Source organism: Magallana gigas, chromosome 2 (assembly GCF_963853765.1).
Source record: "Magallana gigas chromosome 2, xbMagGiga1.1, whole genome shotgun sequence".
In the NCBI taxonomy this organism is placed as follows: domain Eukaryota; kingdom Metazoa; phylum Mollusca; class Bivalvia; order Ostreida; family Ostreidae; genus Magallana; species Magallana gigas.
Genome location: NC_088854.1, coordinates 18,502,918 through 18,529,554, shown reverse-complemented (window position 1 = coordinate 18,529,554; position 26,637 = coordinate 18,502,918). Strand labels below are relative to the sequence as shown.

Genomic DNA, 26,637 nt, shown 5'->3' with positions numbered 1-26,637 from the left:
GGTTTCTAATGATGCTAATGAACTTCGGTGGTATTCCATAATGTTCCATTAGTGTCCAGATGGTTGACCTATCCACACTGTCAAAAGCTTTTTCAAAGTCCACAAATGTTGAGTATAGTGGGGACTGCCACTCAATAGACTGCTCTATGATGATTCGAAGGGTGGCGATTTGGTCTGTGCATGATCTGTTCTGGCGAAACCCTGCTTGCTCTGGTCTTAGTTCCTTGTCCAATGCTTCTTTCATTCTTTCCAAGATTACTCTTGTTAGAACTTTGCTGGCAATGGATAAAAGCATGATACCTCGCCAATTTCCACATTGCGACAGGTCACCTTTCTTTGGTAGTTTTACTAGGTATCCTATTTTCCAAGCATCTGGAACTTTTTCTTCTTCCCATATCTTTTGTAGTAGAGGTTGTAACATCTCTGCAGACTTTGTTGGGGTAGCTTTAAGAGCCTCTGGGGGAATGCCATCTGGACCAGCTGCTTTTCCGTTTTTCAGTGTTTTAATTGCCTTGGTAATTTCTACTCTAGATGGGGGTCCAGTTGTGATTTGAAGTTCATTCATTATTGTTGGTATGTTTGCAGTACTGGGTGGTGGTGGCCGGTTTAGAACTTCCTTGAAGTGCTCTACCCATCTGGCTCTTTGTCCTATATCACTGCTGATAATCCTTCCCTGCTTGTCTCTTACTGGGGTGTTAGTGTTCACATTCTTACCTGACAGAGTTCTGCTTATTTCATACAGCTTTTTCATGTTGTTCTGTCTGGCTGCTGTCTCTGCCTCTTCAGTCATGTCATGGACAAACTGTCTCTTGTCTTTTCTAGCATTCTTTTTTACTTGTATGTTGGCTTCCCTATATTCTTTTTTCAGTTCCTCTTTTTGTTGAGCATCCTTACACTGGTTAATTTTCTGCTTCAACTCTTTCCTTATTTTAACTATTTCCCATGTTTCGGCTGTTATCCAATCTTTGTGCTCCCTCTTTCTCTTTCCTAAAACTTCACTGCATGCAGTTTTCCAGACGTCTTGGAGCTTAACCCAATGGTCTTCAATAGTTGTTACTGTCAATCCCTCTAGTGCATCGAACTTGTTGCTTATTGCGATGTTAAACTCATCATTTTTTTCTTTGTTTTTAATAAGGCGGACATTAAATTTGTAGTGAGGTGTTTTTGATTTATCTTTAAATGCTCTGAGTTTCATTCTGAGCGTAGCTGTAACAAGTTGGTGGTCTGAGGCTGCATCTGCTCCTCGTCTTGTCCTTACATCAAGCAAACTTCTTCTCCATTTTCGCATGATGGTAATATGGTCTATTTGATTTTCTGTCTTTCCATCTGGAGAAGACCAGGTTGTTTTATGTATCTTCTTATGTGGAAAGATGGTGCCTCCTATGACTAGGTCATTGAAATTGCAGAAGTCTGTAAAAAGTTCTCCATTTTCATTAATGTTACCAATGCCGTGCTTTCCCATGATAAGTTCTTTGTTGGTGTTGTCCTCTCCAACTTTGGCATTCATATCTCCCATCACAACTTTTATATCTCTGCGAGGTGCACGGTCTATCATTGACTGTAGTGCAGCATAAAATTCGTCCTTCTCCTGCTCCTCTGCTGCATTTATTGGGGCATAACACTGAATGATTGTGATCTTCCTTCCCTTTGAGTTGAACCTGGCTGACATGAGTCTTGGCGACACTGGTTCCCATGCTATCATCGCTTTTGTTGCTTCTGGTGACAACATAAGGGCAACCCCTTGAGTGTGTGCATGATCCTGGTCCTCATGTCCAGAGTATATGATGGTTTCTCCTGATTCTAAGCGAACTTGTCCTCTTTCATTCCATCTAACTTCGCTTAGGCCAAGTACCTTGATGTTGTACCTTGTCATCTCCTTTGCTACTTGGGCAGCTTTTCCGACCTCGTATAGGGTTCTGATGTTCCAGGTCCCTATCCTGGTGTTGGCCTTAATCGACAGAAGATTTGTCGGTGCACTGGCTTCCTGATGGCTTTCACCTGCACACGTCATGAGCTCATCTTGCGAGCCATCTTCCGGATCTAGGTCTCGCTCTTGATGTGGTGTTGTTGCGGTTTCTGTAGCACTGTGGTTTTTTTATGAGGTGGAGTTGCTAGCCCCACGCCCAACCCCCTGGACCCGGAGGGCCGGTGGTTTTCTGTTAGGGTTTTCCTTCCCTTAGTCACTGGTTCCGGTTATTTAAAGGCGCCGGAGGCTCGCCTTTCGCCACTGTCACTCAGCTGCCGAGGCATTTCCAGGGTCACCATGGCGTGGAGGTGTGACATGTGACTTGCTGGCAGAACCTATTTGAGACGGTGGGCATTGACTCAAGGTTTTAATAATGGCACTTAGTGACACTTAGTGACATCCCTCGAGACCCATACCAGCATTTGACCCCGAATTATAGGTCATAGCTGGGTTATTCTCCTTGGTCGTTTGGATGTAGTTCAGGGTCTCCTCTGAACAAAGTTTATATTCCTTCCAGCTTTTTCTTCTAGTCCTTTATAAATTTATGAATTAAAAAAACTCACAATTTTTTAGCATTTCAACTGATTGATTTATACTTGTGTTGTACAAATCTTCCATTGATGATAGAGGTTTTGAGAATTGTGGTATAGGATGAATACTATTGGTTGTCATTTCATGCAGAGAATCAGGCTGGTTAGGTTGAAATTGAAATTAAAGATACGTTTATTTATTTAGACTTGGCATATATTTTTGAAGATTGAATGCTATCCAATAAGTGAATGCTTCCGTAAAATCTGCCGAATTTTTTTTTCTTCTCAGCACTGCAGCACTCGTGGTTTCCATTAAATGAGGCTTATTCCAAATGTCATTCAAAAATACGTTTATTGGTATGTCTCAAATTTGATAAGAGTTTTATTGCATTTCTGTGAGTGAGCTTGCCTCATAAGTATGGAGAAATTGGAAAATGTGACATGTTTGGTTTTCAATTTATTTGTTTGCTGAGTGGGTCCAAACAAGGAATCACTTTGTTTGTCCTAGCATTTATTTGTCTGATGGAAAAAAGGAGTATTTCGCATATTTATGGGGATCACATTATTTACTTGAACCCGGTCTCATCTGTATATTGAGCAATCATACAACTCCAAAGTACCATTTATCACAAACGTGTCAGATGTCTCCAGAAATAAATATTTCTTCTGTCAGAGTTTTACATGCACATGAAAATTGAGTGATTCTCGGAAAACAGTGGTAGATGAAGTATTTTCAGTATTTTCTTCGGTGCCTTGATAGCAAGGGAATATTATTGTGTGTAATACATGTAGTAAGAAAAACTGGTAGATCAAGTTTTATCACTGTGCATTGTAGCAGATCTTGATTTGATTGGCATTCATTTTGAAAAAAGGCCTTGCAAGGTCCACTGGAGTTTTTGATTGGCTAAGTCAGGCCAATGGAAGTGCTGAATGGAAATAACCACAGTCCGTTAATGAACATGAGATAAGGCTTATATCTAGTTCATTATTGTCATGTAAGAAACAGAACAATTAAAGCCTTAAAAGATAGACACCCATCCAAATGATGGCCAATTTGTAGCGTAAAGTCATAGATTTTTTTGTTCACAATGGGAATATTAAATTACTTGTTGTACATGATAAACTTGAAAAATAATTGTTTTACAGATAAATTTACCTGAATAAACACAAATAAGTTTCAGTGCTAATTTATATTTCTGAATCAGAGAGAAATACAAGAAATTTTAATGAAACAGATCAAGAGACATACACTGGGCTTGTCGTTTTAACTCAATCAACAGTAACTGGCCCAAAATGATACACATAGAAAATAGTGTTTAGTTTGTTTTAATACAATTAATCCTAATGATGTGTAAGTTGATGCTATCCAAGATATCCACTTTGACTATTGTGTCATTCTATGGACATGGAGTGAAATATTTATAAACTGTAGACTATTTCCTTCAGTGTACAATAGGCGGGCGTTGTCAGAGTCGGAAGAAGAGGGAGATTATGTAACACGTTATGACAGAATCACTGGTGCTCAACAGGACTTCTCTGTATTCTCCTCCAATCTGCCAGGTACACACATCCACACAGACATAATTATAAACACAAAGAAGGGATTATTGAGTTGTTTTCACTTGTCTTTAAATCTTACAAATTATCCTTTATCCCAAAAGCCAAATCAAAATTGATAACATCAAGCAACTAAATAAATTAAACACATTGATGATTTAAAGAAGCTTCAGTAGATGACTTTTTGGTATAATGACAGCACTGAGCTGTATGTTGCAGGAGAAATATTTGCATGTTCTTGTTTTATATAAACCAGGCCAGCAAAGGATATCAAGAGAAGCGGGGCCAAACGAGGAGACGATGGTGGAATCTGCTGCCATTCGTATCCAGGCGGCGTACCGCGGACACACGGTCCGACAAAGTCTGCACTGGAGGCTGCCATCAGGGGACACTGTCCAAACTAGTCACAGACGGGGCCTTCAGGAGGAGGTAGGGGGGTCTTACTGAATTACACATTACACATTTCTGTCCTCTTATTTTAGTAAGAATTCAAGATACTTTCTGAAAATATGTGAATTCCAGTGTGTTAAGAAAATTGTTGGACTATTTGATCAGGGGCAAAATGGCTTAGATTACTGGTTGGTGGGGGAATGATGTGTGTAGTTACAGGACAACTAACTGGTAATGTGATGTTGTTGTAGGAGGACACTCTGACGGAGACGGACACGATCTCTGTGACGGTCACCGATGAACTGGAGGAAGTGTCCCTTACGCAGCGCAAGGTAACCATGGCAACAGACAGGCACACCTATTGTAGAGATTTTACTCAGATAACAATTTGCAGTAACAGTCAAAAGGCTGAAAGAAAAATATTTCCCTCTATCTCTACTTTAAATTTCCACATATTTTGAAAAGACATTTTAAGGATGTTTAATCCAAGAGAGGTAACTGGAGGCAATTTTTGTTTAAACCTCTATTACAGGTTGGATCTGGCCTACAAGATAGGGATTTCCATGCTGGCAGCAGAGGTGTTCCCCAGAGCGATGACTTTGTGATCCCCCGCCCTACTCATCCCCCCTCCCAGTCCAACAGATACTCCTCCTGGGACAGCCCCTCCCCAGACCCTTACAATGTACTCAGCATATTTGCCAGACATCAAAAGACACAAGGTAAGAATGAGCATTTGATAGCAAAGACTGCTTTGAATGCAATTGAAGGGTGAGATTATGAGTTTTTGTAGAAATTGATAACTATGAAGCCCAGTTTACACATGTAATGGCTATTGTATCTGTCTTTGAAATGAAGAATGTGTGTTACCAACAAATTTTCTGCTGCTAAGAAAGATATTACATTAATTGAAAAAAGCATTGGAATTGTACTCATATTTTCGTAGCAGGGAGACCTCGCTCATCTGCTAGTGAGATGCAAGGACAACAACGAACGGCTGTCAAGGATGATTTCCGCGCAGAACCCACTCATTCCCAGCATTCCATTCCTTCCAAATCGACCAAAGTGACCTCAAATTTCCGAACTCAGAGTCCCTCCAATGCTCGTAACTCGACCAGTGTCAAAGGTCAAAGTGCAGCATCGGCAGGGTCACTCCGAAGTGAAACGTCTCAGCCAGTCTCAGGGAGCCAAAGAAACATCTACAAGTCTAGGTTAGCCTCATTTGATTGATTTGATACAAAATTACAAGAACACTTCCTTCCATCAGTAGAATTCATAAAAATAGATTTAAGGAATTTTTTCATCAGTGTACATCTTGGTAAATTCCAATATGATACAGAGAACTTAGAAGAGGTTTGTTTCTGTGTTTGAGCTTAAGAGTAGTTTTTAGGACTGTTTATAATTGTGTATCTGGTGTTCTGTGATACAGGAGTGATGCCACCCACCCCAAGGTGTCGGGGTACAGCGTGACAACAGCCGACTCCCACGACAGTGATGAGGACACCATAGAGGGCGACTCCTACTCACAGTCGTTTGACAGGTTAGTCCACTTCAAGTCACTCCATTGGTAGAGCATGCTTTGGTAAAGTCTGCATTGTTTTTTTTTAATTTGTATTCTGTAATGGGTACTTGTTTTCTATAACTGACATACATTTTGAAAATACTGCACAGAATAACTTTTATTATCTGACATGGTATCTAGAAATCATACAGGGAGTAGGTAACTAACATTCAGCATGTTAATACGATAAAAGGCTTAAGCTCTAAATAATTGAGGTTTTATTACTTGTTTCAGTGATGAAGAGAAACACTCAGGAAAAGTCAGTAAGCTTGTTTCGGAGAAATCTTCCATGAAGTCTGGGTTCAGACCTGTGGGGGGTAGTCATCAGGCCAGTCTGAACCAGAGGGAGGAGGTGTCCATTGATGAGGAAGTAGGTCACTGACCATCAATGTACAGTACTTAAAATGGCCATTTGTACCTTAATAAGGCTCATATATTTATATCATTATTATTTACAGAGTCCAAGTATGTCACTGGGCCGAGTTTCTCCCCCGGGGGAAGATTCCGAGTCCAGGAAAACCCCTCCTCGGCTGTCTCCTAACTCGCTGGAGCGCAAGTTTTACCTGGAGTTGAATCAGCTAGAGAGCATGGAGGAGTCGATGAGACAGCTGACGGGGATGGAGAGGACTCGGGCTGTGTCCATGGCCCAGCAGGAGTCGGTCTCACTGGCCCAGATGCTCAAGGTATGGCCCAACCTGCAGAAACATGCTCCTATTTCTGTTTTCAGGACTAAGCTCTCATAAAAGTTTAAACAGATAATTATACATATAGGGAGAGGGCAATATTATAGAGAGATCTTGTGTGTCCAATTGCTGTGAATGTAACCTACATGTAAATATGTATGCGCAATGATATTTTTTAATCAAAGCTGAAAGTGTAGTAGAAAGTTTAGTCGGCAATGAAGAGAGATAGGAGCATGTCAGGGCTAGATGTTTGCATAGTTTAAGTGTTTTTGTGACATAAGGAACTTCATACAAAATGGTCATTATAATACTACAGGCAAAATATTCAGTCATATATCAGATGTATCATGCCAAAGTTCTTCATGCATTATTATGCTAGATTCCTTCATTGTATATAATGGCCGTAATGTCTCATTTCATCCAACATATTCCAAGCTAGTTTGTCTGTGAATTCTTAGTTTGCTATGTTTTTGATGTCACCATGTGTCTATATAGGCTAGACAAGAGGCTCATGAGAAAGACATGATGCTGCTATCGAACAAGGCCCAGCTTGAGGCCATGGAGGCCATGTCAGGGCTAGAGACTGCTCGACTGCGAGGCACTGCTGCCTCCCAGGGGGCTGAGGAGGTCCTGTCCAGGCTGTCACGCCCCATGGAGAGCAGCGATAACATCAGGCCAAGGAAAGGCAGCAAACAGGTATACAGGGGCTCAAAAACCACAGGAAAAACTGGTGTACAACCTTGATATAGGATAATGTGTTGGTGTTTGTAGTGTGTGTATTTGTTAGTGCTCTCTGGTGATGTTAAAAATAGGGTAGTTTGATAAAGATTAAAAAGTTCATAGAGTTATACCTGGTATGTATAATTATCATTAAATCTGATTTACTGAATTATTCTTCCTTTTAAAAATGAAAACAAGTATCAGTGTACAAAGAATACAGAAAACATTGGAGGTTTATTATAAATGAACATTCTGTCTTCAGAGTGTGTCTCATGCCCCTGAGTCTACTCGCTCAGCGAGTCGGTCCTATACACAGCTTACCACTCGCTCTACACCTGACACATCAACCAGGAGTCAAAGGTCAGTTACCATTCAATCAGGTTGAAACCTATTAAGTGGATAAAACTTTTTTTTGAATCATGTTATTTACACAAAAGAATATGTTTTTATGAATTCAGCTATCAAATATTCCATGTATATATCCTGCAATACTGTAAATTTCTAATTTAACGTGAGGAATTAATATCTGGGTAAAATATCGAGAAAAACATCTCACGAATTTTGAAATCTCGCTTTTATTTTCCAGACATTTCAAGAAACTGTGTTAAAAATTTGGCATTCGCGATTTTATGTTCCTACGATTTGATGGAAAACAGTTGAATTGTGGAATTTAGTTCTCGCGTAAAATATGGAATCTACAGTACTCAACAGTTCTTCAGTTCTTATTCATGCTTTGTTGTGATTCACAGTTCTGTAGACGAGGTGAAGACAGCTAGTGACACCCAGCGAGGAGCTGACAGTGACTCCTCCATCCCGTCCCTCAGTAAGGCTGAGGGCAGGGACGACAGCATGAAGGAGGACAGCATCAGTGAGGAACTGGAGGACTACACGCTGGACGAAACAATGACCGAGGACGAGATGGAGCGCAGCTTCCGCTCGATTCTTCCCTCGGAGAGCCATCGCAAACGTGCCAAAAAACAGTTGGATAATGTGTCCGTCACTTCTGACGAGGGCAGTGTGTCAGGTATGAACAGTTTGACTTCTGTTAAATGTTCATCGGATTTTATATCGGAATAATATAAATGACATATCAATAAACCATAGAAGTTTAATTTAAGGTCAGGTTTTCTAACAGAGATTCTTGTCTTTTCGGTAGCTCCAGCAACTCCACGGTACTCAATGGATGACTTGGGCTCATTTATTGGGGAAGACTCTTTCAACAAATTCACTGAAGAGATGGTCAAACAGTTTATGAGAGAGGAGGAACTACGGGCTCAGCATCAGGTCTGCTCTTACTCAAATCTTCTGTGTGTATTGCTATATGGATGTATCATATATAATATTGATGGACTTTGATTAAGATAGAATTTTTTTTCATAATTACTTGTCCCAAGACTTGTGCAATAATATTGTAAAAATTTCGTTTCTTTACCTAAATTAGAATATTTTGAAATCACGCATAAATGTAGAATCTTAATCTGTCTTTCTAGTCATCTTTACTGAAACTTCGTGAGAAAGCATTAATGGAAAAGACGAAAGCAGAGTTGTCTTGGCTGGAACAACAAAAACAACGAATCCGCAACAAAGGAAAAGATGACAATTATCCACAAATAAACAAACGACAACGGGGACTCAAAATGAGGCTCCAGGAACAACAGGTAGGAGTACTGGTTTTGGTCAAATTAATTCTGAGTAAACATTGATATCCCTGTATATTGAATTCATGCAATATGGCAAAGTTGCTGTTTTAAAAATGTTGCAATGCATCAGAAAAATGGGTTTCCTCTTCAGGCGGAGATCAAACGTCTTCAAGAACAGAATGAGGCAGCATCCAGAGAGAGACAGTTGATTCTCCAACAACACGAGGAAATCAGTCGACTCCGAAATCAGACGCAAAAGGTAGTTACACATCAGGATATTTTTTTAGCATATATTGCCATAACTTTGTATTAATTGACATGGCATAAATTTACATGGTTGTGACTTATTTTAGACCAAGACAAAGATTGGAGGGAGGCTAGGTCGACCATCAGAAGTACATACTGAGGATGAAGTCAGTGTTGTAAGGATTTTATTTTATCAAAGAATAGTTGGATTATCATATGAATTATTGCAGTTTTTAAAACCAATCACATTCAATTAAGATGAGCAAGGTTTACATTTCATGATTTTATTTTTTTTCAGTTTGATGAACATTCTGATGCAGCTGCAGAAACAAAATTAAAGAAAGGTATTATAAAGTTATTTATAAGTCAAATGAAATTAGGTTAATACTTGAAATTTTTAGATTAAATAACACACAATATATGTGTCTAAATGTCTACAATATATGTGTCTATCCTTTACAGATTACAAGTCTGATTCAGAGATCTACACAGAGCCAAAGTCTGTCGGCAAAAAAGGGAAGGCTGAAGGCAAGGCGATGGAGAAGATGAAGAAGATACATCTGGATGAAAAGTCAGTCTTCTACTAGTGTAAAAAAATATTGTATTAGATCAATGTCTTGGTACATACCATCAAATATTTAACTTGCTCAGTAATGTCATTGATGAATAATTGTATAATTCATAATCTTATATATTTGTGTTGATTTAGTAAATATGAAACAGTTTTCTATATACACTATTAAGCAGCATTTGATACCAATGATGTTGACTTTTAGATGAATAGAGTTAAATGATTGTGGTTTGTTGTGTAGGTATCTGACCATTTATTTTGTTGCGTAGGTATCTGACCATTTTGTTGTGTAGGTATTTGATCGTTGTGAAGGTATCTGACCATTTTGTTGTGTAGGTATCTGACCATTTTGTTGTGTAGGTATCTGACCATTTTGTTGTGTAGGTATTTGATCGTTGTGAAGGTATCTGACCATTTTGTTGTGTAGGTATCTGACCATTTTGTTGTGTAGGTATCTGACCATTTTGTTGTGTAGGTATCTGACCATTTTGTTGTGAAGGTATCTGACCATTTTGTTGTGTAGGTATCTGACCATTTTGTTGTGTAGGTATCTGACCATTATGTTGTGAAGGTATCTGACCATTCATTTTGTTGTGTAGGTATCTGACTGTTCGCGAGCAGAGACTCCATGACAGAAGAAGAAATGTGGAAGATCTTCTCAAGTGGAAGAGAAGGCTGGATGAGGAAGAAGAGAAGATTTACAAGATGGAGCAGACGGCACTAAAGATCTGGGATGGTGATAAGAAAGACAAGGATGTCAAGGGCAGTGAAAAACAGAAAGACAATTTGAAACCGCCAGTCCGAAAAGACAAAAAGGGTTGGTATATGTTTTTGATAAGAATTGAATTACAAAATTTAGTCGGTATCATATATTTATTGTTTTTTGGTTTTTTTTAATAAAGAATCAAGTTAACAGTCTAGACTTATGGTCAACATAAACTGTTTTGTATAAAGAAGGATTGGAATTTCATATGTCTTGTGCACCTATTCTCCATAACTGAATTAATTAGAATTCAATACATAGTAAATTCTTTCGTTATCTTAATTTGAACACTTTTTAGGAATGTGGAAAAAAAATAGTGATAAATATGATTAATTTGCAATAGATTTTAGAACTAATCTTTATATTTCAGACACACAAACTTATTCTTCAATACAAGAAGACAGTTTTGTTTCGGAAGCCATCTCCACGGCCAAAGATGATTCCATCAAGAAGTCAGTGACAGAAACGCCCCAAACGGAGCTGGTTATCAGTGCAGAGAGTTCACCGGAAGAGGTGAAGGGAGTGTCAGCAGAGCGGGCGGCCAAGTACAAGACATCTCTTGGGAGAAGCGCGAGTGAGAGCTCTATCCCTGAGGAGGTCCTGTCCCAGTCCAGCATAGAGGAAGCTACTGTCACCCCCAACAGAAAGTATGTTGTATAGATCTATTTATAGATTTAGCTTTATTTGATTTGCTTTTAAATTAACAAAAAATTACTGTTAGATTTTTTTTCTCAGCTGAAAATTTGATACTAGACTTTTAAGAGAAATAAATAGGGCATTAAGATGTTGTATGTATTTGATAGTAGTTGATTATACTGTTATTTTTGTAATTTTAGGATTAAATCATCAGTTATTGAGTCTTCGGCACTAAATGACAGTTATGGTGACAATACATTTGTTGATGAGTCCACAATGGGCACCAGCCGCGATAAAGTTAGCAAAAAATCCCCTCGATCTCCTCTAGAAAAGCTCAACAAACAAAAAATCAACATCCCACTTGCAGGAAGAGACTTCAAAACTCGTCGACATGGCAACAGAGGTCGAAGTTCAGAAAGTGAATCTGAAGAGTCCATATCACACACAGGTATGAGAACTTTCTGAATAAGAGGCAATCACTGCATATACATATGACTTTAGCTTATAACAGGAAGAAATAGTGACATTTTATGTTATAAGTTATCATTGATGCATTTAATGATGGACAATTATTTTTATCCTTTTCAGATGTTTCTACCTACACTGAGACACAGTCTGATCTGAGTGATTTTGAAGGGCGTGTGAGAGCCCTGACTGAGGAACTGAAGCGAAGAAAGATCCAGGCTGACAAGTTGAAGAAGGAGAGGAAAAAGAGGAGGAAAGACATCCTGAAAAACAAGGAAGAGGCCCTTAAAAAGCAGATAGAGGTTGGGCGCACAATATTATTGCAAGAGTAAAACAGTCCTTTTGATCTCTTTGGAAGTATTTTGATTGTTATCTTGTTTCATTTCTTCTATAGGCATTGGATAACCAGATTGATCAGCTGAAGTCTGAGATCCACAACACGACAGAGCGAGAACCGTCCAAGGTTAGGCCCCAGATCCTGAAGCCCAGCGTTAGTCCCGCCAAAAAGTTACCAGAGGCCACCACCCCCAAAGTGGTCAGCAACGATGACAGTGGGACAGACTCCACCCAGAGTTCCCCCTCTGTCATTGAGGATAAAGGTAAAAGAATTGGATTCAGACCATGGTTTTTTTCTTTTGGAAAGTGATTTGTATTGATCATTTGACCAGTTATTTGTCAATGTTATATAAGTATTTACTAGAAAACAATCCCAGTATACTGATATTGTGCTTATTTTTTTCACAGACTCCAAACCAAACTCCCCTGTATCCAAGTCCACCCCAGTGTCTAGTCGCATTCCTGCTCCACTGGACAAGATATCAGAGGGAAGTGAAAGTTCCAGATCTGCAAGAAGGAAGGATGACAGTTCAGTGACAGAGGAAATAGAAACCGCAGCTGATGACAGTAGTGTGTCAGGTGTCCTCAAAATCCCGAAATCACCTGTCAGTGAAAAGCAGACTACATATAAGGACGATGATTCCTACTCCATGGACTTTGAGAGGACTCCTAGTCTTGCTGGGCTTCCTTCGGAGAGACCCCCAGTCAGTGCCAGAAGTACAGAGGTCAGCCATCTTAAGTCTGGATTCAATGACCAAATTTCTGAAGCTATATCAGCCGTATGCAGTGAACACATTGATGATTCTGTCAGATCTGAAAGTTTTGTTAAACCTCTGGACTTGAAAAAAGACCTTGATGAGCCTATTTCACCCCAATCATCCCGGCCTTCCAGTGAAAAGAGTGAGCAATCTTATACAGGGCGTTCCACAGACTTGGAGTCTGCGTCTGAATCTGAGCAGTTTTCTGCTGCCCCATCAGATCAGCCAGAGCGACTGATGAGAGAGGAGAGTGTGATTGACAGTATCACTGATGCAGCACAGAATACAGAGGACGAATCGGAACAATACCCAGTGTTCCAAACCACAGCCAAGCCTCAGGAAGAGGAAGATGAAACACCCATTAACTCCCCCAGGGATAGCTCTGATTTCTCTCAGATTGATGACCCTATGGCAGACTTTCAACTCGGGGATCGTGTTTCTGTCACAACCGGTGATAGGAAGCGAAGAAGAGGACAACTTCTGTTTAAAGGAAAGGTTCATTTCGCTCCTGGAGTATGGGCTGGTGTTGAGCTGGAACAGCCGGAAGGTAAAACTGATGGTACAGAAGACGGCAAGCAGTACTTCAGCTGTCAACCGGGATTTGGCATCTTTGTGCCTGGGAATGACCTGATGCCGGCTCCTACCCCCACCCCCAGGAGTATCAGTCATCTGAGTGCCGGCAGTGTTACTGATGAGTCTGAAGAAGAACCAGAGGTGGCTGAGGAACAGGACTTGAGCAAACTGATCAGTGAGGCTGACCAAAACGTCAGGGAGTTCGAAGAGAAAGCAGAGAAGCAGGACAAAGTAGCAGACGTGATCACGGATCAGATCCTGGAGAAAGTGGTCAGTGACGAGGTTAATGTTATAAACGAAATCTCCGACAAGAAAGTTCCCCCTCCAGTGGCTCCTAAGCCAAAAAAGCCTGCAACAGAGGCTGTTCAAGAGGACAAGGAAAACCAAGTTTTGATGAATGGACACTTGTCTCCCCCAGAATCTGACAGTGGTAAGAACTCGCCTCTCCAGAAGAAAATAGATGCATCTAACAAAGTGGTGGACAATCTTCTAGACGATGCGTTGACCAAAATGTTGAAAATCAACAAGAAAAAGAGAAACCTAAATAACAATCTAAAGGTTACACCAGACTTGGTGGATCTTTCCGTTTCCCCGACAAAAGAGCTGATGGATGTTCTAGGCCGTGAAGATGAGGAGGAAGAAGAGGAGGACCAGAGCAATGTGCCCCCCAGACCCAGCTCACCGATGCCAGGCAGCTCTCCAAAGAATAGTCGGGTAGGTCCTTAGTTCTATTTCAGAACACCTGTCCCACATAACATATGAAGTAAAATTCTGTGTGTTGCAAATTTTGCAAATATGAAGAAGATCAATAATTTTTGTATGTAATCCCCCCCCCCAATTTTAAGAATCTACATGAAAAAGATCATCATTAATTTTCTTGATATATTTCGGTATAATAGATCCTAGTAGTTGACTCATTGAAATTCTGTTTTCTTGGTACAATCTTCGGACATGTGTCTAATGTGATATTGTATCTTAGAGAAGTTGATTCAATGAAACTGGTTATTTTTTTACAGTTGAAGGCATTGGATGATGACATCAATGCCTTGTTTGACAATGATTTCGAGGAGGATGAGATGTTCACTGGACTTACCCCAACAAAGGATCCCCCTCCTTACCCCGGGACCCCAGGTATGACAGAGTTCATTAACAGTTATCATGTAAATAGTAAATGTATGCTAGGCAAGAGAAAACATGTGTACAAAGTTCACATATACAATGAATGTGTCATTATATGTTAATTTTATCATTCAATTTTACAGAACCTAAGATGGATATGAAAAAGTTGGCTGATGAAATGAGAATAGCAGTTCCTCATAGTAGTGACCAAGTCAGGAGGATTGTTGCAAGTGCTGTTGAAATTCATTTCCAGCATCGTACAAATGGTGAATCTATCAACGGACTTGAGCCTCCGGAGTCCTATTTCACACAGGAAGAATTGGAAGAGGAAGGACTGGAGAACAGCAGTCGGCGTGTGTACAAGAAACTGTTGTTTGATCTGACAGGTGAACTATTGAAGGAGATATACAAAAACGAACTCAAAGAGGACCCGCCACCCTGGCAAAAGCCCAAACAACGACGTCAGAAATATTTCCGTGGTGCTTCTCCACCGAAGGGGGTGGATACATTAACGCCAATTGTTCAAGAGGCGGTCATAGACATGTTAGGTTTGAATGGTTCACGCAAACTGGATCGAAATAAGTGGAATGTTCGTAAGAAGAAAGATCATGTGGACAATATTCTAGTTCAGGAGTTGCGTGAAGAGGAACCTGAGTGGGTGAATTATGACAATGATGAGATCGCTGTCAAAATGCAACTGACTGACAACATTTTTGAGACGCTGTTGACAGACACTGTGCATGTTATGAGTAAGATCTACCAGAAAAGAAAAATGGCTGTGAATAATTGACTATATGGCTACAAAAGTGTTTGAATGTAGAACTTTACAATGAGACGTCTGATTTCCAAGAACTCTGTGCTTCTAAATGGCAAACATAATGGAGATGAGTCTAACTGTTCTTTTATAGGAATGAGTTTGTAAAAAGAAAAGTGTTTGTTATTTATATCTTGTGTATATACATGTGTAGATAAAATATTTATTATCATGACCTCAAGGGGTGTGCCATGAACTGTTTGTGGCAGAGTGAGGATGAGAGAGGGGAAATGTTCGTTGGCATGTATGAGAGCATTTGAAGTGAATGAATAGATGTTTGTAGTGCATGCAATCATTAAGCATGATTATTTTAAGGTTTTGTGAGGTCAAAGAGCAACAGACAGACATAGTCATTGATGAGAGATCTTGGACCAATTGTTATTCACAAAAGTTGTTATTCAGTTACATTTTCAATTCAGCAGTGATGATTAAGAGATCCGATGTTATTTACTCATTTTCCGTTTCATATCAATGATTTCATTATTGACTTTGTTTTATTTCAGTCATATTTTGATTACAATGGTACCTTTGTTGATGTTTTTAATAATTGATACACATACTCAGGATAAGTTATCTTGAATCCGTCCATTTGTGTTGTTGAAAAAATTATGGTTGAATTTAATTCAAATAACATAGAATTCACGATATAAGGCAACACACATCTACTTTATTCTTCTGTAGAACAGTTTGGGGGTCAAACTTCTGTTTTACCCTGTAGGAGAGATTTTAGGGAAGTTACTTTCGAATACCCCTGTAGATCGTTATATACACTGCCAGGTATCCACACAAATTCTAAACACTTGTAAATTAGATAGGGATTTTTTGAAGTGATTTTATTTGTTTCTGAAATGTTTAAAGTGGTTGACTGTTTTTTCTTATGCTAATACAGCTATATTTACTAACCCAGCTTGCATTTATTTTTGTCATTAAGATCAGTAACTGCATGTATTTCAGCTGGATATTCAGTTAAGCATTTTATCTCCTTTTTTTGTCACATAGTTCATGGTCACCTTAATTTAATTGGTTCTTCAAGTAATTTTTTCATATTGGAGGGAAAATTGTCATCATTGGATTGAGTCAATTTTCATTTAACCATCAGTGTCTTACTTGGAATTGGTGCTTTGGAATTTTTCATTTAGTGATTATTTTCACTCTCATTTTGAATTTTTTTTTTTGTCTCCAGAAATTAGACTGTGACTAAATCTTGGCAAATACATCTCATTTCATAAAATCTTCAAGTAAAGTAATTTTCTGATATTTTTAGTTGAAGGGGTATCATTCCAGTGTAAGGTTTCATTATAATGTCATATTTTAAAAGTGCTCAACATTTCTCTCTGGAGACCAGATATACTTCTACATTAAGAAAATCCATTGTCTGTTGTATAGTTTATTTTTCTATTCTTTGTTAATGCAGAACTGAAAAATGGTAAAATTGTTCCCTGATTTTCCATTCAACCATAACCATGAACCCTATGAATGCGAGATCTGCAGAATGTTTGGAACAAGTGCTAACTTTTTGGAGTTGTTTTGTGTGTGTATTTTGTTTTCCGTTTAAATGATAATATTTTGTGATATTATTGTATACCTTTACACATGATAGTCGAAGTTTAAGGTACATGGAACACTACAGAACAAAGAGTAGATAACTCTAGTTTAACAGAAATAGATCTGAATATTTTGTTTAGGACTCTCCTTTTTTGTTTTTTTCTGTATACATAACATTAGACCAAGCTGTAGCAGCTTATACTTATGTAGAAAAAGATCTTGTTCATTTTTCTGACTAGAGTCTGCACACAATTAAGTGAACTTTACTGGAAATGTGTCCACTAAAAATATTTCAGTTTTTATTTATTTTGAAAAATTGTGTTTATGAAACCAATAAATCCATTCAAAATTTTATTTTGAAGTCTTAACAGATCTGGTGACTGAACAAGAATCAATTGTACATATGTAGCTACTTGAACCATACTTTCTTACTTTATTTATTTGTTATTTATATTTTAAGTGTCTAATTTATTCTCTTAGCAATAGATTTTTCTTCCAGTGTAGGTTTAAAAAAATCAGATGCACATTTTCTCACCTTAAAATTTAGAAGAAATAGCCATCAGCCTTGATAACTTCTACAAACAAATGAATACGAATATTTTGCCCTGTCATATTTTCTTATTTTATACAACATGGTTTTCATAACATTTTTTGCTGGAATTTAACAAGTATAGTTGAACTATTTTTACAGTAGTCATTGTTAAGAAAACTTTTTTTTGTAAACTATGCAAAACCCTTGTCTTGCTTCTTGATGATAGAGGCAGAAATAAAACTATAAACCAACAAGCCGTGTTCTCTTGATTTCATTTCGTATAGTGGGTTCAGGGAAAACTGTCAATGATTCAGGAACAAGTGATTTTATTTTCAAAAGAACTTTTATTTACCTGGTATTAATTTATGTATACGGTAAATTCCTAATATTAAACACAATGAATTAATATCTGCATAGAATTGCTAGAAGTATCCATCGCAAAATTTATAATAAAGCTTTTATTTTTCAGATACCGGTAGTATGAAATTATAACAAAAGTTTGGCACTCATAAATTTAAATGCTTGTGATTTTATACAAAGCGACAGAATCACAGATTATACCTGTAATGCTCCCAGGTAAAAAAGGAACCTACAGAACAAAAGTTGTGAAAGTTTTGTATTCTATATTAAGAGCATTGTTTTATCTCTCGACTGGAGGAATGACTGAATGCTGTAATTGAGTCTGTGCGTTGCTGTGTACCACGTCATATTTATCTACACAAAGGTAGAGACCTTATGGTGAATTATTTTATTGAAGGCTCACTTCAGAAATAGAATGAGTCTAGATTGTGTGTAATTTGGTTTCTACTGTTCAGTAAGGACCAGACATAAAAGTACATCTATATAGGTCTAGTGTGTCAAGCACTAAAATGACCTTGACATTATGCCAAACACTAAGGGTCAGAGCTTGGTTTTTTTTTTGGTTAATATAATGTTGTTTGCACTAGCCACACAGATGCAGCTTCTGCTGGGGGTAATTCATCTTTGCACTGTTGCTAACCTATCTTTATCGAATTAAAAATTATGCTTAAGGGGCAATGAAAACTGTACACTCAGCTTATTCTTTTCTATTACTTGTACTGGTATATGAATTACCTCTCTTTATTCATGTTGATCATTTTTGGAACAAAAAAAATAATAATCAGATCACCCCAAATATTTTTAACATATCTATTAAAAATATCATTTTGTTTGAATTATCTTAATATATTCATGATTACATAACTTAAAGAATGGTAACACCACAGGCTAGTTCCTTTGACATTCCTTTCTCTATGTTCAACTCATGTGTTCAAGTGCAGAAAACATGCTCTCGTAACCCAAATCATTAATTAAGGTGTACTACTTTCTCAAAAATCACGGTCACCAGTGCTGTACTTATACACTAGCAACTGCATACAATTTTGGTTCCTAGCAAAAATTTCACTAAGTTTGTGAGGAGTATACAAACAGTACTGCAGCAAAGATGCTGTGGGAGGGACAGGATTTAATTTTTAAAGCATATGTTGATGTTTGCTACACTAAAAAATTTACAATGAACGCAAATATGCAATGTTTAAAAAAATATATACTTCTCTTTTTATACCAGTGGCATATATTTTTTTTATACATAGCTTATTTTGCGTTACCCCCCCCCCCTTTAAAAAAAAAAAATCATTGTTGATATTGTGTGTAAAAAAATGTTTTAATGTAGGCTAGTCTTTGTACTCCTTACCTTATGCATGTTATACAACTCACTCTCTCTCTCTCTCTCCCCTCTCTCTCCTGCAATCTGAAACTGACACCATCAGTCAATTGTCAATATAAATGGTATGTTGAGGCTTACATGGAGTGAACTATCTTATCAAGTTCATGGCAAGGTATCCGTAGGTGACCGGTTCAAACCCTGCCATGAGCACTTGCTGTGCTATTGGACATTGACCCAATGATAATGACTTTCATAGAGCAGACTAGGGTTATAGATATGACAAAAGAACAGGCTGGTTATGTGTATATAACCCGTTTTCCTGACCAGCTTTACTTATCTGTTAGATGTCCTCTATGCACTGTTCTAAATGCAGACTGGATTGGAAAGTGCGACTGTTCAAATACAGCTATCAAAACAACTGTTATCTTGTCAATATCAGTCCAGCTGTCAAAAAAATCGATCGTTGCAATCTCATTCTTTGATCAGATTTGCGCAAAATATCACATTTGTTGACTAGTCATGCAGACGACCAACAGTCATCATAGAGTATTCACAGCTAGGTCATGTATATCAATGTCAATTTATGCTAAATTTATCCAGCATTATCCAGATCAAATTCATGCACGTCCGAATATATTTGCACCAAGTTAAAATGCGCAAAACCCGATATTACTCTTGCTATTCATTTACAACAAGTTTTGAAAGAGTTGTTTATTTTTTTATTTTATGTAACAATTTATTAAGTTGCTTTCAAATATACATGCATCAGAGAATGAGATTCCCCTCGATAAATACATTTTGTCAAATGCATGAAACCCAAGTATACTATAATGGTATATCTATCTTTTGGATAGCTGTTAATGACAAACTAGTATATAAAACAATAAAAATGCAAAATACAAAATTTAAAATAAAAAAAACATAATCTGCATAGGACATGACAGCATGATTTACAATAAATATGAAACCGATATAAAAATATAGTACCAGACTTTTGCAGCATGTGGTTAGGATAAAAATACATCTTAAGCGTAGCTTTATATCATCAAAGTTCAAAATAGAGTCAAATTGAATTTATCACACTATGTTTAATTATCTACAAACTAGTAAATACCATTTGACACTACTTATTCACATTTGACATATAAAGGTTTGATGAACACTTCCAGAATCAATCACACAAGTCTTTGATGAAAGATCAACAAAATAGACAAATGAACTCATACAAACAACCTTTTATCATTACAAGTACCAGTACTGGAAAATAAACCCTTTTCTTCCAGGAACAGAACAAAAAGACCCTTTTATACAAACAGAACAAAAAGATCTTTTTTTATAAACATAACAAAACCAACACATGTACAAACATAGAAACACTATTGAGGCAGCGTCTAGTCGAAACACGTGGTCCTGACAATGACTTCCGTCACAGCGTAGGGATCACAGTTTGAGGAGGGTCGTCTGTCCTCCAGGTAGCCCTTCTTTTCCTCTGCCACTTGGCGAGGAATTCGGATACTGGCGCCGCGGTTAGCAATTCCTGCAGAGAAGTCATGGATACTTGAGGTTTCGTGGAATCCCGTTAGTCGACGCTCATTGTCCTTTCCTTCTTTGGGATCGTAGGCTTTGATGTGTCGTACATGGTGTTTGGAGAGTTTTTCAATAGCATCCTCAATATATCTGTTAAAGATGAGGACAATCAGATTAATTCAAGAACATTAGACGACCAGAGGTAATAAAAATAATATTTGACAACCATCTTTCCTCATGTTGTCAAATGAGAATTTCACTCACTTGATTCCTCCATCCTCTCTCATCTGCAGGGTGCTGTAGTTACAGTGGGCTCCAGCTCCATTCCAGTCTCCCTCAATGGGTTTTGGGTCAAGGGTCACGACAACTCCAAAGTCTTCTGCTACCCTGTGTAATAAATATCGCCCGATCCACAAATGGTCTCCCATATCTATACCCTCACAGGGTCCAACTTGGAATTCCCACTGAAATATGAAAATTTTGGTGTAATAATGACATGTTTACAACTTTCCAGCAAATATCAGCAGAAAATATACACATTAAAATATTAACATTTTTATCTCCTTTAATTGTTAAAAACTATTTTGATCTTGGCATCTGTTTCAAGGTGGACAACTCTGTTATGCTTACCTGTGCTGGCATGACTTCAGCGTTACAGCCAGCGATTTTGACTCCAGCATAAAGGCAGGCCCTGTAGTGAGCCTCAATGATATCACGACCGTACACCTTGTTGGCCCCCACTCCACAGTAGTATGGACCTGGAAACACAATAATCAGGTCAGAGTAAAAAAAAAAGTTACCTGTGAAAGAGGGCAACCATATAAAAATAGCACAAAACATTAAATAGATTGGAAACAATTCATGCAATGAATACCAATAGGGCAGTGTCATGTTAAAATTATTTTTGCCACAATGTTATCCTCATGCACTCGGACAAAAGATTTGAAAGGTTTTACTCCTTTTAAGTGTCAGTTAATTTACCTCATTCCTTTTGAAGTTAATAACATGACCTTGAACTACATTTACATTGCTCGTTTATGAAACTGACCCCACACAGACTTGTGTATTTGTTTGTTTATAAGCCCCTGGTCATAAGGTCAATAAACAAGCCAATCAAGATTACTCATGCATGCCCAGAACTAGTATCTTATTTGCATAGTAACTTTCTGTAAATTGCTTTGTGTAATGTATTACCCTGGGGTCCTGGGAAGCCGTTTTTGGGCCAGCCAAATGGGTGGCCGTCCGTGTCCAGCAGAGTATACTCCTGCTCAATCCCAAACCAAGGCTTCTTGTCCTTGGCCTGCTCCATCACCTCATTGCATGTCTTCCTTTGGTTGGTTTCTAATGAGAGTGGGAAACAAAGCAAATATTTACTTCTACTTATAATTAACTGATGAAAGAAATAACAGAATATTTTTTATTTAAAAATTGAACAGGAGAAAAGAAAGCATAATTTTATGCAAGAATTCCCCTCAACACACTATATAAGGCCTAACTAAGTATTGAATTATTACCTGCTGGTTTTTTGTTGTATTTGAAGACCTCACAAAGCACCAGCTTATTTGGGTCCCTCCTGAAGGGGTCTCTGAAGATGGCCACAGGGTGGAGGTACATGTCAGAGTTAGAGCCCTCGGCTTGGTATGTGCTGGAGCCGTCATAGTTCCAAATTGGACAATCTGGATATTCCAAGTTTAATTACTCTATTAATTTTTTTTCAGGAAAAATATATGTATTTATTGGAAGAAATTAAAAAAAATATACCAAAAACTCACTTTATTTGACTCCGAATTTAATTCATTACCTTGAACTATTTTTTTTTATTTACATTTTGTAAATATAACATAACCAGGCCCTAACCACTCGCCTTAATGCACTCGCGAGTTTAAAAAACCCCACTTGCTTTTAAAGCTATAAATAAACCAGCATGATGCTGCAGTGATCACGTGAAGTATTTATATAGGTACACGCAAGTTGTTCATGGTGACCGGGTTTTCTGCCTTTGAAAAATTGCTTAACAGACACTTCTGTAAGTCAAGGTTACTACAGCATGAACCTGCATTATCCTGAAAAATCTGGCCATGATGACAATCATTTCAGTTCTTTTGTACTTATCAGTTCCGTTTTCACTCTTGGCCATTTAAGGGCCTAATATCATCTATAAAGACCATGGAACCATGAATTTGTCATTTTTAATGTCCTCCTTAAAGATAAAGTGTCACCCTTAAACAATGAATGCCCCCCCCCCCCCCAGAATGATTCACTAGCATCTGTTTTGAGTCATCTTCAACTTTGTCCACATAATTAATGTATCATACTGTATCATATCAAAATCCAAATGTCATGATGAAGAGCTCTTCAATTCCATATCCCAAGTGCGTAAAAAAAATAATTATAATTCATTGCCATGCTACCATAAATCTTACGTCAAAGAGATCAAAATATTCAAGGAATTAATAAATCTCAATAAAAGAAACACATCATGACAAATTTACCTTTTGGGCTCTTGGGTTCAAAGTCCAGGGTCCTGCATTTAGAACGGACCCCCTCCCCTGTTCCATCGATCCAGATGTACTCCAGCATGACTTTTGTGTCAAGAGGAAGGGTCATGTACCGTTCCAGAACATTCTTATCTGTTGCTGCTGTGTGTAATGACATTTTGGAGACCTGAATTTTGAGAAACAATAATATAATGACACTTCTTGCAAGTAAAATCAATGAGTTGTCTATTCCCCCAACTCTTTGATAGCCCTTGCCTTTTGCCCAACAAATTATTGGTATCTTATGAGTATCATCTCTGAGTTCGACGTGACCTGCTTGCAGATAGAAGTTTCCGTACTTGTTGGAACCTTTTTATTAGTTAGAGTTACAAAAGCAGCTCCGATCATTGCCATGTCATGCTGTTTACTCGTGCATCATTTCCTCACTGTGAGCAAGTGCACGACGCCCTGACCTTCTAAATACAATGAAGACGTTCCTTAACCCGGTGCAAATAACTACAAGATCTACTGTGTTTATTAATTTGCAAATTATGAAATGCATCTAAATAACTGTTCAAATATCTCATGGCTGTATATGAAATACATCATTATGTAACCCGCAAAGAGCGATGTCAGTCAACGTTAAGCCTTATTTCCTATAACTGTACATTAACGTTAAATAACTGATCGAAGAATTATATAACTAAATGCGCTGGGGATAGTTTAACAGTTTTAATGCACTTGATTTATCAAACCTGACATACGGAGCCGAGAATTGTGTAACCTGCATACTATTAGGGCAAACCGCACAAAGAAAATTATCAACAAAAATCAGCTGATTTTGATAGAGTGACTCTCGTACTCGTGTGTTCAATTGCAAGAAGAATAGTTACACTTGATAAATGCAAAGTAAAAACTAATTAAAAAATATATGTCGAACTTACCTAGTTTGTACAATAAAGACTCCCAAATTCGGTATGACTGCTCAATTTGATCACTTTTTACAGTTTGAGTAAAATTTTCCAGCGTTGCAGAATGAGTACTTTCATGCTGAAAGCTGATTGGTCAAATTAGATTTTCTTATTTTTCATTGGTTGCCTTTTCGTTTCATTAATAATGTCACGTTCTTTGTGGCTGTATAGGCCAAGATTTATTCACTCATGAACATAGAAATATGCCTTTTTCCGGAAATAAACCCTAGATTTTAGATTATTAAAAATACATGCAAAGTTAATAGTAGATCTTTTCAAAATTATAAAGAAGAGACTGGTACATTTCTTTTAAAAAAATATTGGTTTTCATCTGTGAAATAGATCTATGCACAATAATATATGAGCTGTATTCTTTAAAATATCCATTTTGCTGTAAAATGTGCTAATTGATATGATAATTCTGATAAAATTTAAGATTAAAACGAGCAGTAAATTTAATCAGAAAAGTTGCTTCTTTTCAATTGATATATTGTACAGAACGACAATAAACAGATATATAAAGGTTTGCTTCAATGTTAGTCTTTAGATACGCTTCCCCTAAAAATACAACTCATATAAACCTTTATAGTTTATCATTTCAAAGAATCTGCACTGGAAATTTCTAAAATAAAAAAAATGTAACTCGGAATAAAGACACCTAATTAATTTTGTATATCTTTTATTTGTTTTGAAAACCAGTCACAATTAATTAACTCGTCCACTTGATTAGATTAAAGTTTTACTCTTATTAAAGATATGACATCTGTCACTCATGCTTTCAGTGCTAATTGCTATTGCTTTCGATTCTTATCAATTATCGGAATGTACGCCACGGGCACAATTCTTGCAGGTCCAGAATTTACTAGAAAATTCTTTAATTATATCATCTAAAGCATTTGATAATGTCGTCGATAAATAAAAGAAACAAACACAACCCACCTCCCGATTATGTGTATAACAGAACAGAAATTTTATTGAAAAAAAAATGATATCTAAAAATATCATAGATTATTTAATTTTCATTAGGGGGCATATCTCATAGATTTCACCTACCTCTGAATTTAAAAAAAAAAAGTGATTAGTCTCTTGATATCCAGCATGAGATGAAGTTTGGAGCATACATATGTATGAAAGTGGGACCATGCACTTTATGTGTACATGTGTATCGAGTATTTTATTACCACAGGGCAAATACAGATGGAGACAAGATTAAGCGCTGAGAGAGCTATGGTGTAGCAGGTAACCTAGGGAAGGAACGGAAGAGGAGGATCAGATTGAAGAAATATATTCATCTACTTTTTGAGAGAAGGTATGGTGGAATATTTCTGCCCCCTACATGCAAGATAAATTATGTCAACATGCAAGATAATTATGTGTACATGCAAGTTACTTATCATTAAAGAGACCCTGATTTTTATATTGGTAAAATCACTTACTTACGCCGGCATCTGACATCACAGATGCAACATAATTATGACAACATGCGACTTATTTATGTTGACATATGCATGCGACTTATTTATGTGAACATGCAAGTCATTTATGTTTACATGCGAGATAATTATGTTGACATGAGACTTATTAATGTTAACATGATAGTAAGTTATGTTAACATGCAAGATATATGTCAACTTGCGAGATAATTATGTTTACATGCAAGTTATTTATAACAACATGCGAGATAATTTGCATGTTGACATAAATATGTTGCATGTTAACATAATTAACTCGCATGTCGACATAAATAAGTCACATGTCTACATAAATAAGTCGCATGTTGACTTAATTAACTCGCATGTCAACATAAATTAAATATATTGCATGTTAACTTGACATAATTAACTCGCATGTCAACATAAATTAAATATATTGCATATTAACTTGACATAATTAACTCGCATGTCAACATAAATTAAATATATTGCATGTTAACTTGACATAATTAACTCGCATGTTGACATAAACAAGTCGCATGTCAACATAAATAAGTCGCATGTTGTCACAATTATGTTGCATCTTACATCTGTGATGTCAGATACGGGCGCAAGTGAGTGATTTTATCCATATAAAAATCAGGTTTTCTTTAATGATTTGTTTCTTGCATGTATACATAATTATCTTGTATGTTGACATAATGTTCTTGCATGTTGATATACTAGTAATTTATCTTGCACGTAAGGGACAGAAATATGCCATGATAAGAAGGTAAACCAACATCAGTCAGAAGGTAAACCAACATCAGTCAGAAGGTAAACCAACATCAGTCAGAAGGCGAACCAACATCAGTCAGAAGGTAAACCAACATCAGTCAGAAGGTAAACCAACATCAGTCAGAAGGCGAACCAACATCAGTCAAGAATATCCATCCAAGTAGATTTTGTATCTTCTTGGGAGATGAAGTTAGACCTTGGGCGACGGCTAGAGTTTACAGACAGCATCCAGACAAATCTTCCCTCTGACATTATATCAAATGAATGCAAGAAGATCATAATATTGGAGCTTATATACTGCCCCATTGGAAGTGGGATGCAAAGAGACCTTCTAGAGATAGAAAACAAAGCACCAAGATCTGG

At 37.4% G+C, this 26,637-nt stretch overlaps 2 protein-coding genes across 5 annotated transcripts in view; one reads left to right on the top strand and one right to left on the bottom strand.

Annotated features, from left to right (window-relative positions):
- Positions 1 to 17,656, top strand: part of LOC105322268 (centrosome-associated protein 350) — a 59,309-nt gene extending 41,653 nt beyond the window's left edge. For 2 of the 4 annotated variants that reach the window (XM_066075362.1, XM_066075365.1), the window contains 25 exons: positions 3,943 to 4,056; positions 4,310 to 4,482; positions 4,695 to 4,775; positions 4,976 to 5,162; positions 5,387 to 5,651; positions 5,870 to 5,980; positions 6,236 to 6,371; positions 6,460 to 6,684; positions 7,180 to 7,380; positions 7,667 to 7,764; positions 8,154 to 8,428; positions 8,561 to 8,688; positions 8,895 to 9,062; positions 9,196 to 9,303; positions 9,398 to 9,466; positions 9,589 to 9,634; positions 9,753 to 9,861; positions 10,461 to 10,678; positions 10,995 to 11,271; positions 11,461 to 11,708; positions 11,849 to 12,027; positions 12,120 to 12,324; positions 12,470 to 14,106; positions 14,409 to 14,523; positions 14,655 to 17,656. In XM_066075362.1, the coding sequence (XP_065931434.1) occupies positions 3,943 to 4,056; positions 4,310 to 4,482; positions 4,695 to 4,775; positions 4,976 to 5,162; positions 5,387 to 5,651; positions 5,870 to 5,980; positions 6,236 to 6,371; positions 6,460 to 6,684; positions 7,180 to 7,380; positions 7,667 to 7,764; positions 8,154 to 8,428; positions 8,561 to 8,688; positions 8,895 to 9,062; positions 9,196 to 9,303; positions 9,398 to 9,466; positions 9,589 to 9,634; positions 9,753 to 9,861; positions 10,461 to 10,678; positions 10,995 to 11,271; positions 11,461 to 11,708; positions 11,849 to 12,027; positions 12,120 to 12,324; positions 12,470 to 14,106; positions 14,409 to 14,523; positions 14,655 to 15,301 (6,020 nt within the window). In that variant the 3' untranslated portion in view covers positions 15,302 to 17,656. The remainder of the gene's footprint in view (positions 1 to 3,942; positions 4,057 to 4,309; positions 4,483 to 4,694; positions 4,776 to 4,975; positions 5,163 to 5,386; positions 5,652 to 5,869; positions 5,981 to 6,235; positions 6,372 to 6,459; positions 6,685 to 7,179; positions 7,381 to 7,666; positions 7,765 to 8,153; positions 8,429 to 8,560; positions 8,689 to 8,894; positions 9,063 to 9,195; positions 9,304 to 9,397; positions 9,467 to 9,588; positions 9,635 to 9,752; positions 9,862 to 10,460; positions 10,679 to 10,994; positions 11,272 to 11,460; positions 11,709 to 11,848; positions 12,028 to 12,119; positions 12,325 to 12,469; positions 14,107 to 14,408; positions 14,524 to 14,654) is intronic. The other 2 variants (XM_066075363.1, XM_066075364.1) reach the window with 2 other exon arrangements.
- A 2,129-nt stretch (positions 17,657 to 19,785) lies between these two features.
- On the bottom strand, positions 19,786 to 24,171 carry LOC105322265 (glutamine synthetase). The gene is made up of 7 exons (XM_011420906.4): positions 24,038 to 24,171; positions 23,109 to 23,280; positions 22,131 to 22,292; positions 21,811 to 21,957; positions 21,247 to 21,374; positions 20,881 to 21,080; positions 19,786 to 20,766 (listed from the first exon to the last, which is right to left on the bottom strand). Exons 2-7 carry the CDS (start codon positions 23,269 to 23,271, stop codon positions 20,481 to 20,483), a joined length of 1,086 nt encoding a protein of 361 aa, XP_011419208.3. The 5' UTR covers positions 23,272 to 23,280; positions 24,038 to 24,171; the 3' UTR covers positions 19,786 to 20,480.
- Between the last annotated feature and the right edge of the window lie 2,466 nt (positions 24,172 to 26,637).

Excerpts from the sequence above, each read along its gene's own strand:
- LOC105322265 (XM_011420906.4), bottom strand. The coding sequence starts at position 23,271 with ATGTCATTACACACAGCAGCAACAGATAAGAATGTTCTGGAACGGTAC. Across the intron at positions 21,958-22,130 it reads ATACAACAAAAAACCAGCAG|AAACCAACCAAAGGAAGACA; the intron begins GTAATAATTCAA and ends CACTCTCATTAG. Across the intron at positions 20,767-20,880 it reads AGAGAGGATGGAGGAATCAA|ATATATTGAGGATGCTATTG; the intron begins GTGAGTGAAATT and ends CATCTTTAACAG.